The 18,642-nt window shown below is 37.0% G+C and overlaps 1 protein-coding gene across 2 annotated transcripts in view; it reads left to right on the top strand.

The window, feature by feature from the left end:
- The window catches only part of LOC6651632 (GATA-binding factor C), a 38,200-nt gene extending 22,826 nt beyond the window's left edge, over positions 1–15,374 (top strand). For both annotated transcript variants that reach the window (XM_002073899.4, XM_023180389.2), the window contains exons 5-9: positions 783–928; positions 9,754–9,897; positions 13,850–14,036; positions 14,133–14,317; positions 14,969–15,374. In XM_002073899.4, the coding sequence (XP_002073935.3) occupies positions 783–928; positions 9,754–9,897; positions 13,850–14,036; positions 14,133–14,317; positions 14,969–14,995 (689 nt within the window). In that variant the 3' untranslated portion in view covers positions 14,996–15,374. The remainder of the gene's footprint in view (positions 1–782; positions 929–9,753; positions 9,898–13,849; positions 14,037–14,132; positions 14,318–14,968) is intronic.
- Positions 15,375–18,642: the final 3,268 nt, after the last annotated feature.

The following is an 18,642-nucleotide window of genomic DNA, read 5'->3' as shown; positions in this document are numbered from 1 at the left end:
GACATAACTAAAACCTAGAGATCTATACATATATGCCCTAGCAAAGTGAATGCTGGGTATTTAAAACAGAGCAAACAGAAAACGGAATATAATGGAGCCCATTTAGTGGCGTCATTAAACGAAAGAAAGGCCAAAAAAAACATAACCGACACAGACAACTGTACAGTGTGCACGTAATATGCGGAACGTTAATAACGCATAACATTTGCAACTTCATTTTGAAGACAACTTTGCTTACAAATTATGCCTAAACTTATTCAAATGAGGTTGCCTTACAGTTACCACAGTTAGTAGTTAGTCGAGGGTTAGGGTTAGTCTTTTGGCCAGGTTAGGGGAGAAGTGGCCAGGCCAGCCAACTGCAGTCACTAGAACGATGATGACGATGACGATGTGAACTGCGTCGGCGTCGGCGTTGGCGTCGCTGTTGCTGCTTAATTAAAATGTGTAAAGTCAGCAAACGAGAGAGAGATAGAATGAGAGGCAAATATCTAAGGATGAGAGAGTGAGAGAGACCTCAGCGAATCCATCATTTCCGCTTCCATGCGTTTGCCAAGCAACCCAAAAACACAAAACAAGAAGAAAAAAAAAAAAAACTACAGAGAAACGAGAAAAAATGACTGAGAAACAGCTGAAAAATGTTGCCCTTTGTTGTTGCTATTTGTTGTTGTTGTTGCTGTTGTTGCTGTTTTCTGTTTAGCTTGTTGCAAATATATCAAAGAATTTCTTCAACATTTTTTTCTTATTCTCATTCCTGTTTTGTCTCTTTTTTTTTGCCTTTTCAGAGGGTCGCGAGTGCGTGAATTGCGGTGCCACCTCAACGCCATTATGGCGGCGCGATGGCACTGGGCATTATCTATGCAATGCCTGTGGCTTATACTACAAAATGAATGGTCAGAATCGACCACTGATTAAGCCAAAGCGAAGACTGGTAAGTGCAAAAACAAACAAAAAATTAAAACTAACTGATTAACTAATAACATAAGAACAAGAAGCCATTCCGTAAAATATGAAAAATAACAAAAATTGTGCATCAATCTTTAAGGGCATTTTATGTCGCCAAAGACCATAAAAACCAGCGTGAAAGTTCTCAAATGTCATAATATAATTCCCAGAAGATACAAATGTATAAACAAACAGACAATATCAACATTTCTTGTTCGTCTTGATTGCCAGCAAAAAAAAAAACTGGCTGAGAAAAATGCTTTAGCTTAAATTGATAATCATCGGGGTGCATCATCATTATCACTTAAAGCACTAAAAACATAATCAGACAGCAGCCTATCGATCGAAGTGTATGTGTGTGTGTGTGGGTCTTATCGAGCATGATCATCAACAGCAACAAACTATGAAAATATATGTAACGCTGTCGCCCATGTCCAGTAGATTTTCTACCTTGGCGCCAGCTACTACCACGAAAGACTTAAGACACAAACTCTGAAGCCAAGAAAAGAGATGACAAAACTCAGGGAACAGCAAGAATCTCCTAAATGGAATAAAAGGTGACGATCTCTAGATACCTCTTATATGAAAAGATAATCATTAATTAGGCATACGCTCGCTCTAGTGGGAAATGATTCATCATACCCTTTTGCAGTTGCTTGTGAGATCACAGGGTATAATAAAAACAAACAAGGGAGGGGAAAAAAGACAAGAAAACAAAAAATTAGTCTATTAAACATGCGTAAAAAAACAACTGTTAAACTCATGATCTTCTTGAGCCTTGGCGTTGATTTTTTATTGGCATTTAAATCGTATGCATTTTGATTGCATAACATTAACATAAATAAACCATTATTGGAGTCCCACTCTTCTCCTCTGCCATCCTTTGCATCTCTGTTTTTTGTCTCTGTGCTTCGCTTGGCCCGTCTGACGTGGCCCGTAAGGGAATTCCCAAGAAATTCACAGCTGGAGCCCTGACTGTTAAAAAGTGTTTGTTGATTTCTGTTTCGTTGACAAAATATGCAAACAAATTAAAATTTATGTGACACTCAGCTGACTTATGGGCCAAAACAGAGAAACGATGCGCAGGAGTTGAGTTGGGGGGAAGGGAAGGCCTCTTTGCTTGAGCAAACAGGATGCAGCCCATCAACATCAATGTCCTTGCGGCACTTGAAATGCAATTCAATTGTTTTCATTTTTGCGCATTCGCGATTTGGGGAACCGAACGCTTTGGGTGGCAATTGTATTGATCTCTCTCTCTCTATCTCTCTCTCTCTGAGGGTCAAGAGTTTTGCATACGAGCAGATGCTGCACCTGCCCCTGCAGCTCTGTTTGGCCATAAGAAATCTCATTGTCTGCTTTGGGGGCCGCCTTTAATTAAATTTCCGAATTGTATGAAAACAGTCAACAAGTCGTTACTCTTGAAACAGTTGGTTTTTACGCGGTGGGGCGGGGGTTGGGGGGAGGAGAGCAAAAAAACACACACACACAACATATAACAAAACATTCTTTGTTGGCCTGGTCGAAACAGAACAATGCAAATTTTTAATTTATGTATTTTAGCCAGGCACAACTGCCTTTTTGCCTTTTGGCTGGTTGGCTTACTAGCTGCTTGGATGGCTGGCTGGCTTACATATGTTTCATCGTAGTTGTTGTTGTTGTTGGCCTGTTCTCCTTTGTTGGCTAAGCAAGCCGCTGGCGTTTCAATAATTGCATTTAATTATAAAGCCAAAACTAGCCTTGGATTTGAGGGATTTGTCACAAACAAAAATAAAGCCAACTCACAAAAACTATGGCTAATTGTAAAACCATGTTAAATCCAGAAGGTCAATCACAGCCAAAAGGCAGCCGCAGCTCATCTTAGTTCTGGCCAAGATCGTGACTTATATAATCAGCATATGTTAACTCTAACGGGGTGATGGAGCGGAATGGGGAGAGGGGGCGGGTGGGGTATGCATTTTGCATAATATTTATGCCTCAGTTGCTCAGTTGTTGCCGTTGTTGCATTTAATTTATGCGAATTTTCACACAATAAATTGAACAAAACGGCGGCAACGTCAGCAAAATTATTTATATATTTTCTTTACTTATTATTATTACCTACATTTTTTTTTTCACATTTGCATGCTGCAGGCGGCAAATGCCAATTTAGAATTCGTTGTTGGCTGTTGGCTGGTAACAATATACCCATCAACACTTGACACAAGCATTTATAAATGCATTTATTTGAAATGTAAATGTTCGAAAAGTATCAATTAATTATTAAACAAAAGGCATATATCAACGCAAACAGCTTAAACAAAACCCGAACCGCTGCCTGCAGCTCGCTGCGTTGTCATTTAAATTGTCGTTAAATTTCTGGTTTCAACACTCAGCAAGGGGCATAGAAAACGTTTTTGGGCGTAGACAACCCACTGGGCCGTACCAATATTTGACATTAACTGACTCAATAAGTTTCGTTCTCTCTCTCTGTCTCTCAGACAGTCTCTGTGTCCCTTTCTGTCTGTCTGGTTTTGTTATCGAAAACTAATTAACACATTCTCTGGGCCATATGTTTTATAGAAATTGAACTTTTACTCATTCAATCCTTTTTTTTTTTTGGGCTTTTTTGTTTTTGGGGCGTGGGAAAAACTCTTTTTTTTTAATGCAAAAGGGCAGGGCAAAGCAGAGCAGGACTGTGGATCTCAAGGGAGAGACAGACGACGATCGATAAAAAGGCATAAAAGCAAATCAAAGTAAACTAAAGCAAAGCAAAACACAGTGAACAAGCAAAACAAGGGCCAAAGTAAAAGTTCAATGCACGTTTCAATGTTTCAGCCAACGGGGCGTATACGCAATCGAACGCATTAAGGCTACGATCACTTTACCGTCCCCCCCCCACTCTCTTGGTTGTTGTTGTTACTCTGTTCTAAACTTGTATACCCTATGCAATAAAGGGTTAATTGATTTCAGCAACCATTTTATTAGTTATAAATAGAAATTTAAATAGAAATTTCAAATAATTAAAATGTCATTCAAATGCAAGATCTTAAAATGATTTCCCTCAACAGTAGCTCAAATTTGGGACAAATTGTATATCCTCTTTGTTAAGCATCTTCTTTATATAAACCAACTTGCAAAGGGTATAAAATCTTCCACTTTTTGCCAAGTTAAGCCGGTTCTCTGATTATTGTTGTCGTTTTTTTGCGATATTATTTTTATTTTTGGGGCGCTAGAATCTCGTTAAGTGGGGGCTAATGTTATTAAAATGCACTTGAAGAAAAACGGATGAGAGGTTGGACGGGGAGAGGCGAACCAAAGGCAGCAGGCTGCTGTTGATGAACCTGCTTTTAGTATATATTTTTCTTTTCGCTTTTGCTTTTGCTTTTGTTTTTCTGCCTTTCGCAGATCAATTAAAAATTAACGATATGAAGCGCAGCGCAAAACTGGGCGTTCCAATAATATAATGAAACAGGCTCAACAAAAAAAAAAGGAATAAGAAGGGGAATATAAAAAAGCAAAAGAGTGAGAGGGAGAGCTTGAAATGATTAAGGCAGCAGCTCCTTTTGGGTTTCAACTCTTTCTGCTGCTGCTGCTGTTGCTTCCTTTTTGTCTTGGACATTTCTTAGTTGAAGCTTGTTAAGCAGAGCAGGAGGCAGGCAGACAAAATCAGCCTTGGGTGATTTCCTTCAGTGGCATGTGTGTCCATGCGTGAGTGGACCCCTTCAATGTGTGTGTGTGTGTGTATGTGTGTGTCTCTTTACCCACCCACTGACGGGGTATTTTTTGAAATTTATTGTGCCTATTTAATATGCAAATGCATAATTTTGCAAAAAGAAAAAGAAAAAAGGGTAAAAAGGGTTGCTCTTGCATTACCCTTTCTGTTCTGTTTATTAACCCTTTTGTTGTGAGTGAGTGAGACAATATAAACACGCAGGTTTCGGCCTCCTGCTGAGCGTGTTAAGCGGACATTCATTCAGTTAAAACTCCTGTCCAGTGGCAGCACAAGTCAAAGGCTCCACCTAACCAACCCCAACTCTTGGCTAGCTCTAGTTTTACTTCTAGTCCCTGGTTCTATAATTTATTTAGTTGCAAGAGGCAGTCGAATGTCCAGTGACAAATATTAATGACAATTTTCATGCCTTCAAAAAGCCAGGACACAAACGATTGGGCAGCAGGTTGGCAATGCAATCTAAGTCTTCAATACAGAGAGAGAAAGATTGGTAAAAAAACAAAAACAAAACTGAAGAAATATCATAGTAATTTTTCTATAGCTCTCTATAGGACTTTACTATTATCATTTAGTACCAAAAAAGAGGTCCTAGTCAATCATTCTATAGCTCTCTATAGCTAAAGGACTTAACTATTCTCATTTAGTAACAAAAAGAAGACTTCTTTGAGCCCACAATCTTTTATTCAAGTTCCTTTTTCTTAACTTTGTTCACAGTTTTTTTTCTCTCTCTGTATGCAGTTAGTTTGTTGTTGTTGTTGTTGCTGTTGCTGCCATTGTCATTGTTGCTGTTGCCCTTTTGTTGTTGGTGCTGCTGTTTAATATGCAACTCAACCCAAACACACAAAAAACCTTAACGGAATGAAAATTTCCATGCGACAAGTTAGAGTCAGAGGGCCAAAATCATGAGTTGGTCTTCCTTTGCCAAGGCGCTCATAAAATTCATTGAGCCGCATTAATGAGCGACATTAATGGCTTGTTGTTGTCGGCCATATAACATTTTATTGATTTTTTGTTGTTGCTGCTGCTGTTGTATGTGTTTATGTGTGTGTGTGTGTAGGGCAAGTGTGATTTTTAGCAATAGTTTCGTGTTTGGCCACTACTTGGAGAATGAATACAATGAAAATGAGCTAAGCTGATGTATTAATTAGGCAAATTAGGCAGCAGCAACAACAACAACAACTGAAATGCAACCCTTCAAAACAAAAGGTTTTCCATGTGATTATGTTAACGTCTTATAAGTTGATATAAGGCCACGCCTACAGTTTAAGTTAACATCAAATGATGGCCCCTTGTCATGAAGAAATTGGCCAAGAAAATGCCTCTACGCGCACAAATAAAATTTGAATTTTTAAATTAAATTTTCCAAAAATATTTCTCATTCTCAGTCTTCCTTTCACCCACCCAGAGAGTCTATATATATATGAATATGTAAAGCCTTATGTACTTTATATAACTGTAACTGTTTACCTCCCTCTGTCTATGTGTGTGTGTGTGTGTTGTCTCTTTCCCCACTTACAGCATCAGATATAGAAATTTTCTGGGTGCTATCTTTTGCCATCTTCTCTTACATCTGCCTGTCTCTCCACCTCAAATTGGCAAAAGGAAACAACCCCCAAAAAGGAAAAGTGGGGGACAAACGGCAAAGTTGTGGGGGTGGGGGGCGGCGGCCATGCGCTCTCTGCGCCTAAGCTGAGGGTTGCCAACAGCAGAAGTGACTGCGAAAAATTTAATGAATGTTTTGTTAGATAACACAAAAAAAGAAAAAAAACCAAAAGAAATATAAGTAAAAATAACAGAAATTTTGAGTTGATAAAGCATAAAAAGGAGCGCCAAAAGGAAAAGAGAGAGAGTAAAAGAGATAAAATATATTTTTCTGTGTGTGGACTGCCCTCAAGTGAAAGATGTTACACTGAGATAAACATTGTAACATTTGCTGCCTCTGCCACCTACCATCTAGCAGCAGCTTCCTTCTCATCCCCTCAACCCCTCTCAGCGCCATCTTAACTCTGGGCGTCTCTACCCTATCTAAGATGGCAAAGGGCATTGGCATTGCCCCATCTTCAGGGCGCACAAAAGCTGCGCAATAAATAAGCGAGAGTGAAAGAGATAGACAACCAGCTGCAGTGACAAGGGGAGCTATAGAGAGATGGTGACCGAGAAGGGGGCGCGAGGGTTTTGTGATGTGTTTGGCCTGTGTACATATTTACTTACATTTTTTTCTTCTTCTCTGTTTGTCAGAGAGAGAGAGAGAGAGAGGGAGATCTACACACTTTTTTTTTAGCTTTAGCCTTTGTAAATTTCAATTAAATATTTAAATGTTTTTCGGTCGAATGAAAACGAAATTTGCATAAATTTTTTAACAAAAGCCAGTCGGAAAGTTACCTACAAACACTTTTCGTATAATAATATATCTAGTTGTCTCTGTGCGTGTGTGTGTGTCTGTGTGTGTGTACCTATGGGACCACCATTTTGTTGGCATTATGAAAATAAATCAATTGCCATCAAAGCCAAAGCCAAAAAAACAAAACCATAGCCAAGCCATGGCAAGGTGTCACTTGTGATGTCACAAACGCATTTTGTCATGCTTTAAACGCATTGATAAATCACAATTTATGGCCACATCAAACTTGTCTCTCTGTCTCGCTCTATCTGTCTGTCTATATCACTCTCTCTCCCTCTCGCACTTTGTCTGTTTGTCTGAGCTTTTGTTTAATAATCGTAAGCGCCATCTTGTTTCTGCTATTGTTATTGTTATTGTTATTGTTGGCATTGTTCTTGCTGTTGTTGTTGTTGTTGTTGTTTTGGCGCTTGCGCTTTTTGCATTTCAATTATATCCAAACGCCTGTCAATCTCTGACAGTTTGTCAATTTTCCTACCCAAAAAAATTAAAGAAAAGGCCAAACCAAAGCAAACCAAACCGAACCAAAGCATATAACATGCGTGACATTGATTTATGACTTACTCGATTTTCCATGTTCTGATTGCCCCTTTAACACAAAATGCTCTTACACACAAACACACACAGACACACACACACACACATCGTTAGATATAATAGATAAACACCCTAGATATGGTAAGACAACGGACCAACTTTACAACTTTAAACTCTGCACTTTAAAAAAAAATTGGTCCAACACTTTTGTTGCCAAATCTCAGTAGGCTCATTTTGAACAAAAACAATTCAAATTGAATTTTTCTAAATTTAGTAAACTTTTCTTTAAGCAATTCTAAAACTTTATGATCTATAAATGACAATAAATTGAACAATATGGCTAAAACCATATAGAATATAGTCAGATTTGAAAAAAGTGTAAGGAAAGCATTTCAAGCTGAATTTTTCAAAATTTACCAAACTTTTTTTAAACAATTGAATCTAGAATTGTCAATGACTTAAACAATATGGCTAAAACCATATAGAATATAGTCAAAATTGAAAAAAAAAAGTGAAAGGAAAAGACTTCAATTATTACCTCTGAAATCATAATTTTCAATAGGTTCTTTCTCACATTGATAGATACTTATATAGATTTTATTATACAAAATCGAAAAGATTATTTTATCATCCTTTTTTTTCCCACTGCTTACATTATCTGAGCCATCTGAGCCAAAATGCCATGTGTTTTTTTTCTGAGTGTGTCCTCTAACCAAAAAGTGTTTTGTTGCATTGTCATGTTAACAACTTAATTTATATACACACAACACACAAACACACATACATACATTTATACAGATAATTACCAAAAAAACAACAACAGAAAGACAGAAAAAGAGAACCAATACCAATTCCAGTTTCAACTAAAGATTTGCAGTTGGTTTCTTGTAGGCGTTGAAATTAATTCAGAATTTCGCACTTTTCGTATTCGCCACGTTGCGATCCTTTTTGCCCATTGCCTCGTTGCCTGTTGTGTGTCTGCTAAAAATTGTTACAAGCTCGTTAACACAACACAGTGCCACCAAAAGCAGAAAGCAAACGCACACACACACACACACACAGCCAAAACAAAACTGCAGACATGGCCAAGTTAGAGCCTTGGCAATATGACCTCTGATTTATGTTAATCGCCAACTTGCCAGAACAGGTGAGACGAAAAACGTAATAAGATGAGCCAAGAAAGAAACACAGAGATAGAGACACAAAAACCAAAAAAAAAAAAAACTCTTCGATCTTACGAATCTCAATTCAATAGTCTCAATTCTTGTGGCATCGGGCAAAAAGGCAACAATTAAAAATCAAAGTCAAACATGATCAACGCCAGTTTAAGGCCTCGTTGCAATGTGTTGTATGTATCAGCAACATGAACAACCCACCAAACACACAGAAGAACACAAAACGAACCAACGAAGAACCAAACCCGAACCCAAGTAGAACTCAAAGAGGCAACACACAAAAAGGGGCAAGATACAAGAAATCCAAAAATTCAGTGGCGTATTTAACTAGAGGGTTCATGTTTGGGGCCAACAAAAAGGGGAATTATCTTAAAAAATGAATTTCAAACGAGTTTTTAGCTCTAATACGCTCGTATTATCAAATATTTTGAATTACTTTTTCTAAAAAATAGTAAAATAGTTTCTTTTTAACCCCCTTTGAAGTATTTGGTATACTTAATCCCCACAGACTGTGGAGCTTAGAGTTTGAATCTTGGAGTCTTTTTTTTTTTGGGTTCGTTCTTGTAGCCAATTCGTGGAAATTTAAGCGTGGCACAGACATGCTCCCTTCTCGATGTTGTTGTTGTTGCTGCTGTTGTTTTTGGGCAGTTTTGTAAAAATTGTCATTTTAATGAATTGATGCTGCTGTTAAGCCCAACTCGCAGAAGGGGAGCTGCTGCTGCTGCTCGATCTTTAGTTTCTCGAGTTTGGCATGCCATTTAAAAAATGTTGTTGCCCAGTGTGTTGAGCAACTTTGTTTGTACCAGCAAGGACAAGGCAGAGAGACAGACAGACAGACAGTTGGTTGGCTGGTTGGTTGGTTGGCAAATACCTTTTTGGAGTTTTGTGTTAGTTTTAGCACCGTTCAATTAGCAATGGGCGTGTGACAATTTTTAAGCCTCAAAACTATTGTATTTCCCTTATTAATTCTCCATTTTTTTTTCTATTTACAGACACTACAGTCATTGCAAAGTGCGGCCAAAAGGGCTGGCACATCCTGCGCCAATTGCAAAACCACAACCACAACCCTTTGGCGGCGGAACGCCAGCGGTGAACCAGTGTGCAATGCCTGCGGATTGTACTACAAGCTGCATAATGTAAGTAAACAACAACAACACAAATGATATATGTATATGTAAGTCGAAAGAAGCTCAGTGAATCATTTGATATCCGTTTGGTCATGAAACAACGGAACTATTAGCTCTCAGTTGGGGAATTCAACCCTTGGCAACAATCACAGTATCGTTAGCTTGTATCGTATTGAAACTCACTCATCTCTCGTTAAACGCTTAAGCGATTTAACGCAACATTTAACATCAGCAGCTCGGTCATTCGAGGCGAATGCCAAAAAGATCGCTACTTCTTTTTTTTTTGTTGTGCTCCCCTGGCGAAGCGGAAACGGCCAAACACAGATTAAAAGTGACAAAAATGAAGTGTCTAAACCGCCCTCCGTGCTCTGCTTTCGATGGGGTGCCCATTCAACCACCCTTGATGATGAATTGTTGATGATTATTTAAAGATGCCGGCGGAGTACTTTGTCTCACTCTCTCAGTGACTGGTTGGTTGGCCGAAAAGATAAGCGTCTGGTGTTTGGCTGTGAAAATGCGATAAGCTTTTGATTTTGTTATGGCAAACGCGTGGCAAACGGCGGCGGCAGTACACGGGGAGACCCTTCCTTTTCCTTCCTTTCCTTGTTTTTTGTTGTTGTTGTGGAAATTGGCATTATTTATGTAATGGACTCCCCATGTGGAAAACTAAACTGCATTTAATAATATTTTGTTTTCTCTGCTTGAATGCGCCCCCAAGGGGACGGATGGTGACTTTTCGCCCTTTCTGATTAAATATTCATTAGGCCAGGCACAAAGTTTTTTTTCTCCCTCTCGCTCTCATCTTCCTTTGCACACACACACTTTTCTTTTCTTTCTGGTTTGCTTCCTTTTTTCCTTTTTTTTTTTTTGGTTTTTGTTTCTATTTCGCCTGCAGTCAAGTTTTTTAATGAGTTTACTTGAACTTTTGGCACATTTACATGTCAGTGGTCCCTCTTCTAAATGATGGGCCACCTGTCTGGCTGTCCCTTGACTCCCCTACCTCTCCCTCTTAGTTGGTTGACTGTAAAACTAATTAAGTTGCGGCTTGCCACAGACAGTTGGTGGAACTTGCATTTGATTTTGATCAGAATAAGGCGAAATATTTTAATTGAGCGCGGCCATAAAAGGCAAAATAAAAATTAAAACAAAATATCAAAGCAAAACACACACACACACACATACACACATGATCTACTTTTATATATGTAAGTATCTACTACATATGTCTAATCTGATTTGTTTAACTTTTTTTTCTCTATGGTTGCGCTTTGGGTGGCTTTTTTTTTTTTGCTTTCATAGAGCGGCGAAATTTATTTTGCAAAAATTTTCTTTCAATTGGACAGTGTCCCATCTTGATAAGATGCCAATCAGCGCACACATTTTTTTGCCAGTTGCATTTGGTGTATAGAGCTTGAGCCTAACAGTTCATTTCAATTCAATTCGTTTGTCATTTGGCCGCCAATCTATGGCATCGAGTGCACCGAGTGGCTGAATGTGTGGGCCTCTCAGTCTGCCCCCTCCTTGCCCCCCCCCCTCTCTCTCTCTCTCTCTCTCTTTCTTTGAGCCAAGTGATTGGCACATTTTATGGAAATGCTGAATCTAAATGCATAGCACAGCTAACTACAGTGAATACTAGCTAATGTGAGCAAATTGTTTGACTGTTTCTGTGAGTTTAAATCAATTTTAATCCTTTAATACCAATAATATCATAATTTCTGCTTATATGACTTTTATTTCATTCACTTTATATCATTGATTTAATTTATGACTGAGATTGAATAATAATCAATGCCTCATGTATTATGCAAAGGTTTTATGTTAATCAAATTGAGTCTATCTGCATCTAAAACTTCTCATAAAACAATCAACTTGATTATCAAAAATATATAAACTAATGAATTTCAATAAAATAAAAGAGTTTATCAGATTATTACACTTACATAATTACATTTGATATTACATCTTCGAGTTCATCAGATTATTACACTTACATAATTACATTTGATATTACATCTTTGAGGCTTTACTGTGCCTAGGTTCGTTTTTCGAGATCTGCACTTTGCTTTAGTTTTATCTTTTATCTGCGTCGAACCGTTGCGCGTGTCTTCACGCAGTTCTGTGGAAAACAAAACAAAATATATATATAAGTATATATAAAGTATATCTGCATGTTAATTAACAACAAATGAGACAATTGCTGGGCATGAAACTTGTCTTTTTGGTTGAGCGTTTATCAGCCCGTTGAGCCGGACGCCTGCTGTGCACTTGTCTCGGCAAATAAAACACAAAATACTGAATATCCTGCGGCGTCACTATGATAAAATGCCGCATGTAAAGCAGCTATAATAATTCCCAAAAAAAACAGATAACAAAACAAAAAGGTGACCTAACGGTGCACATAAACAGCCTGGCGCCGTCGTCATCATCACCATCGCCATCAATATCTGATCCTCATCCACATGATCCTCATCAACAACATCATGATCATCGTCTCACATAATTTACCGACAACAGGCAAACCTCTCTCTGTGTGTGTGTGTGTGTGTGTGTGTGTGTGAGGAGTAGGAGATGATGGGGGCCCACCCACTCGGCTGAAATGCCTGTCAAATTGCAACTCGGCTGCAGCGGCGCGTGTTTACTCCACGCTCGATTTAGATTTTATGCATAAAAACATAATAATCCACAGTTGCTACATATGTAAAGATGGAGATAGAAGATGGGGAGGGGGGTATGGGGTTTGGGTGTCGTTTTCACTTGAATTTCCTAATGAGCCCGGCCTGGGCATTAACAACTTTATGCTTTGTTGCTGCATATCAATTAAAGCTCAAAAGCAGCAGCAGCTGCCGAGTTGCTAATTGCCACAATTTGCGCTAAACGCTAGAGAGACTATCAATTACGAAAAGAATGGAGATTGCCCAGCCCACATATATAGGGATTGAGATTGGTATTGGTCCTGACAATCTCTCACTCTCTCTCTCTGCGTTTTTAGCTAAGTGCGTTTTGTGTAAGTGATACGTTTTTTTTTTGATTTCATACATATGTTTCGGGGACGACAATCCAACAACAAACAATAAGCAACCCCTCCTAACCAACAGGAACAACGGCAACAATCTCGGCTCTTCAAAGGCTCATACAATTGCCAGCAATTTAACAATTTCTGTGTTTGCTTTTAAGTAAGAGGGCTGAGAGGGGCATAATACACACACACAACAGCAACAACAACACACAACAAAAAGGCAGCAAACAATGTCGTAATTCACGCCCAGGTAGCCTTAGGGTAGGCAATTCTTTCTCTCCTGACCTCCCTCCCAACCAACCTCTATGGAAATATATATATAGCTATATATATTATATATATATAATGTAACTTTTCTTTCCCTTTTGTTGGGAATGGGTAACTCAATATTGTAATTGTAGCGCAATGAAGCGCATGCTGCCGCTTAGATGTTCGCAAGTGATAAGAAGTTGCATATGAAGAGCAGCAACAGCAGCAGCAAAGGCAGCTTCAACAATGGCGCAGACTATGTACAAAAATAAAATTACAAAAAAAAAAAAAAAGAGTGCTGAAAAAAAAAAGAAAAACTTCACCCGGTTGCCGTTGCCGTTGCCATCGTGCCTATCAGCGCCAACTAATCGCATTCGCAAATGTCGCTTATCTGATCGTGTAGAAATGCTTGTAATACTTCATTTTCACTTCCCGGTTTCGGCCCGTCCCGGTACCGTACCCGGCCCCTTCATCCCTATGGTGCAACTGCAACTGCAACAGACAGCGTGTGCAGCTAGCGGCATTTCCGGCCCATGAATTTGCATAAATTTGACCCATTTTCATCCTAGTGGTCAGACATTTTATATAGTTTATTGATTTTTGCTTTTTTTTTAGGTTTTTTCGACTGACTCCCACACACCAACACACCAATTCATTTCTAACTTTTCTTTTGGTTTTTTCTATTCTTTTTTACAGGTCAATCGTCCACTGACAATGAAAAAGGAGGGCATCCAGACGCGTAATCGCAAACTCAGCTCAAAATCAAAGAAGAAAAAGGGTTTGGGCGGCGGTTGTCTACCTATTGGCGGTCATTTGGGCATGGGTGACTTTAAACCATTGGATCCATCGAAGGGTTTTGGTGGCGGCTTCTCGGCCTCAATGGGTAAGCATAGACACATTAACACAGACACACACACAAAGTCACAATCAACTAACACATGTATATATTCTCTTTCTCTCCCTCTCTCGCTCATTCCAGCGCAACATGGACACCTTTCCAGTGGTCTGCATCCGGCGCATGCGCATATGCATGGCAGCTGGTATACCGGCGGCATGGGCGCTCTGGGCGCTTCGTCTGGTCTGCAAGGAGGCTTCTCCAGTGGCTCATTGGGTGGAGCAGTTGTTCCTCACTCACAGCCCTATCACTTGGGTCTCGGTTCAATGGTAAGTGTTTAGCTTTTGAAAGCTTTTCTGGAAAGAAGCTTCACATTTATAAAGAAAAATTAGACTGGTTTTAAAAAAAATTAAGAAATTTAGACATTCTCAGATAGTTTTCTATAAGCATTTCAAACTTATAATGGTTTGGTGTTTAAACATCTTAAGCCTAGCTCTACTTATATATTTTTATTTCTGTCATTAGAATGTTGTGGCTAAATTTTGTCTCACTTTTCTTGTGGTTATATGTTAGAGACTGGGAGCAACAAGTTTGAGGCAGGTCTCAGATCTAGTTCAACTCTTTAGAATATTAAGTTTATATACTTGTAGTAGTTAGCTTAAATTTTGTAAAGTATTTGCGTTTTTGGCTTACATAATGAAACCAATTTCCATAAATAGAGTAAACTTTGTCTAGGAAGTATTGCATATTATTACCTATACACTCAAATGAGGGTTCCTAAGTATTTTTAGATTGAGATTTCAGTATGAATAAATAACTAATAAGCAAGTACTTTTTTTTTAGGGTATCCAACAAATCTATTAAACAAAACCAGTCTTTTTGTTTTCTTATATCCAAATCTAAACTCAAAGTAATATTCAGACTTTGACTTAACCAACATTTTTCCCCCTCTTCTCTTTGTGTCTCTTCCTCTCTTTTAGGGTACTTGGCGTACAGATTACACGTGATGGAGTGGGAACAATTTGAACAACAATTTGTTCAGCTAGAGTCAAGACATCGGGCAACGGCTTTGCGACAGCGGATTTATGTCCGATTTATGGACAGAATGAATTGATTTGAACAACCGAGAAACCACAAGAACAAGAAGAAGAAGACGAAAAAAGAAAGAAAGAAACAAACAAACAACAAACACAATGCCAAACTGAGGACTTTTCTATTATTGTACTCGTACATATTTTGGCCAGCCATTGACACAGCCAGCCAAAGCCGGGCCTTACGGACATGGGATATGGGGGAGCTGGTCAAAATGCTGGCTAATTCCTAATTGTAAACATTGCGTGCAATTTTTAATTATTTAAGTCGTCGTCGTCCGACGGCGTCAGCAGCAGCAGCAGCAGCAGAAGCAGAAGCAAAAGCCACAACAACAACAAAAAGCAGCAACAAAAAGTCATTAAAATTAATTAAAGGGCTGCGCTCACACATATAATAATAAAAAATAAAAAAAAAGAAACGAAAAAAATATTATACATATATTTTGTATTTGCTTTATGATTGTGTGTGTGTGTATTTTTTGTTGGTTTTTGTGACTCTGTCTTTGTGTATATGTATGTGTGTGTATATGAATTTTATTATTATTATTTTCTGTTTCATATTTCGCTTAATTAATTTAATTTCTCAATGTAATTAATTGCCATAAAATCAACCACAAATCAGCAACAAATGAAATTCATTCAAAATAATGTAATAATATATATAAATTAATGTGTAAATACAATTTTGAAACAAAACAAAAAACAAAACAACAAAGCACACAGAGAACTAAAAATTAAGCTACAACAACAACTAATTACAATGCACGTCCAAAAAAACAAAAAACAAAACAAGAAATGAAAACAAAATCAAAGAAAAACTGTTTTTGTATAAATTCGCCACAACAACACTTTATATATATATATATACGTATATATATATTCATGTATTTGTCCTATTTCACAATGCAATTGTAAATTGCAATACTTTATAATGTAAATTAGTTAAATTATTAGACATTAAACAAAACCAGACGTGATAAACAAATAAATGTATGTAATTAGACTTCGCTGCATCTAATAATAATATAAAAGAAATTGTAAAATAAACTTAAACAAATCACAAACAAAATTCGCACCCAATTTAAACAACAACTACAACAAATTAAATGTTCAATGTTTATGCCTAAGTCTTAACAAATGCGCAAAAACAAAAAATAAAACAAAAAATAAAACTACGCATATTAATATAATAAAGAAAAATTAAATTAAATTCAATGTTAAAGGCAATTTGTAATATACATTTGTTAGCAATTTTTGTATAATTTTAGTGAATAATAATTATAACTTTATTACCCCCCAACCACACCCCACCCCAACCCCACAAACTTCCCCCTTCAAACCCTTAAGTTATATATGTGTATAAAGTAAATGGCAAATATTTTAGTCTTAATTCTAATTTATGTTCGTGTGGTATAAACAAAAAACAAAAGAAAACAAAAACAAAAAATTACTATAAATAAATATATATATATATATATATATACATACATATAGATTTAAGTATAAACGATAAATGTATTGTAATTTGGCCATATTGATAGTTAAAACTTATAAAAAAAAAACAAAAAAGCAGAAAGAAAAATTGTATTAAATTTAAAGGCAATCACCAGAAAAATATATACGAAAATCGAAAAAAAAAATCATAAAAATAAATAAAAATAATTTATGAAGAAAAAAAACAAAAAATAAACAAATAAAACTATAATAATATTATTCTTAGAGAGAGAGAGAGGTGGAGAGAGTGAGAACGGTAACTAAAGGGTGAAATGATTAATTGCTGCCAGATGAGTGGACAGAAATTAAAGAAATCGAAATTGGTCTGGTAATGGGAATGGAAATGGGAATGAGAATGGGTTGGAATCGATGCCAATGTCCAGTTCATGTTAATGCTGTTGCCTACAATGTCTTTATAATGCCCATTTATGGCTTATGAATTGCTCTTTAAATTTCGATGCGTCTTCCAATACAAAATACAAAATACAGAAACGTGCTTGTGCCTCACTTTGGTCATTATACCCATCAAACTTTCATGAGTTTCAGAGAGTATATGGACTTTATCTATATCAAAAGTAAATATTTTCCAAAGCATATGTCTATATATAGACAAAGAACTTATCATTCCTATACAAAACTTTGCAAATTCAACAAGATAAATAATATATACTGATTGTTTCAGAGCTGAAATTCAATTGTAAAAAAGTTTTGGTAGATAAACTCGTTGCTTATCTTAGAGTTTAAAATAAACTTTAAATTTATAAAGTTTTCAACTATGTTTTTATCGGAAATATCTCTTAAAATCTTAGAAATACAAAGTAAATTAACAAGCAAATTATCAAGAAGTAAAAGAAATTTAAGAAGATCTCTTAAAATCTTAGAAATACAAAGTAAATTAACAAGCAAATTATCAAGAAGTAACAGAAATTTAAGAAGATCTTTGTTTGAAGTTTAGCTAGGAGGTAAATCGATTCTCCATTAATAAGAGGGTTAATGGACTTAAAGAAGTCTTAGAGTCTTTTGATAATCATTTTTCGAATCATTGTCGAATTGTTTTCGAAGTGCCGTTGCCGAACCTACACGAGCATTTACAGTGTATGTGAGACGGCAGCGCTGCGGCAGAGCTAGGCCCTAGTCCGGGAAATGGGCCGTGCCGACCACTGCTCTAAGACTTAAAAGTGCCTCAAGGCACATATCGATATCTAATAAAATCATTAATTTTGACCGTTTTCTAAATCATTTGGGAAATTATTTAATGTTAAAAAGTTTAATTTGTTTATTCTTAACTTTAATAAATTTTCATAATATTCAAAACAGTATTAGTTTTTATTGTTTGTTATATTTGATGACAATCGATTAAAATCTCACGAGCCGTAGAGGGTTAACATTTGAGAAATACTTCCTGTAGTTTATGTTTCTTGTCGACACATGATCCTTAAAGGGGTATTTTTCTAGTCGTTCAGATTCAATACAAACAGATGAAATGTTTCATTGGTTATGCAGCACATTTGCTGTTGTTGCTGGGCCATTGAAGGCGGCATGAATTATGAGTTGTATTGAGGCGTGAAATGGCATGTTAATTTTGTTTTGTACCCACCTATATACATACTGAGTATATTATATATATATATACATATAGTTATAGCAGATCTAAGAACAACCAGCGATATGCGTTTGTTGCCTAAGTCTTTTGTTTTTCTTGATTGGGTCAATGTTGTGAGTAGTTAAATGAGCCCTTTGTTATGCCCATCATACAAACAAACATCTAGGCTGTGGGCCAAGTGCTAATTAATGGCCAGAACGTATGTCGTGTCTAGTGGCCATTAAAATGGCAAAAACTAAATCCAGGCAAAAATTATAATTCTCTTTATGACCTTATTATTTTATTATATTATATACATACTTATATTTGATGCTTCCGTTGCGCCTTGTCCCCAATTTGAAATTCTATTTGAAATTTTTTTTTTGTTTTCTACCGATCAAAATACAATAAAATAATAGGTATAGGGTTTTGAATTCTATAACTATGGTGTAATTGGGACAACAATTAAATGCACGACAACATGCAG

This window comes from Drosophila willistoni, chromosome 3R, assembly GCF_018902025.1.
Source record: "Drosophila willistoni isolate 14030-0811.24 chromosome 3R, UCI_dwil_1.1, whole genome shotgun sequence".
NCBI lineage: Eukaryota > Metazoa > Arthropoda > Insecta > Diptera > Drosophilidae > Drosophila > Drosophila willistoni.
This window is presented reverse-complemented; position numbering and strand designations above follow the sequence as displayed.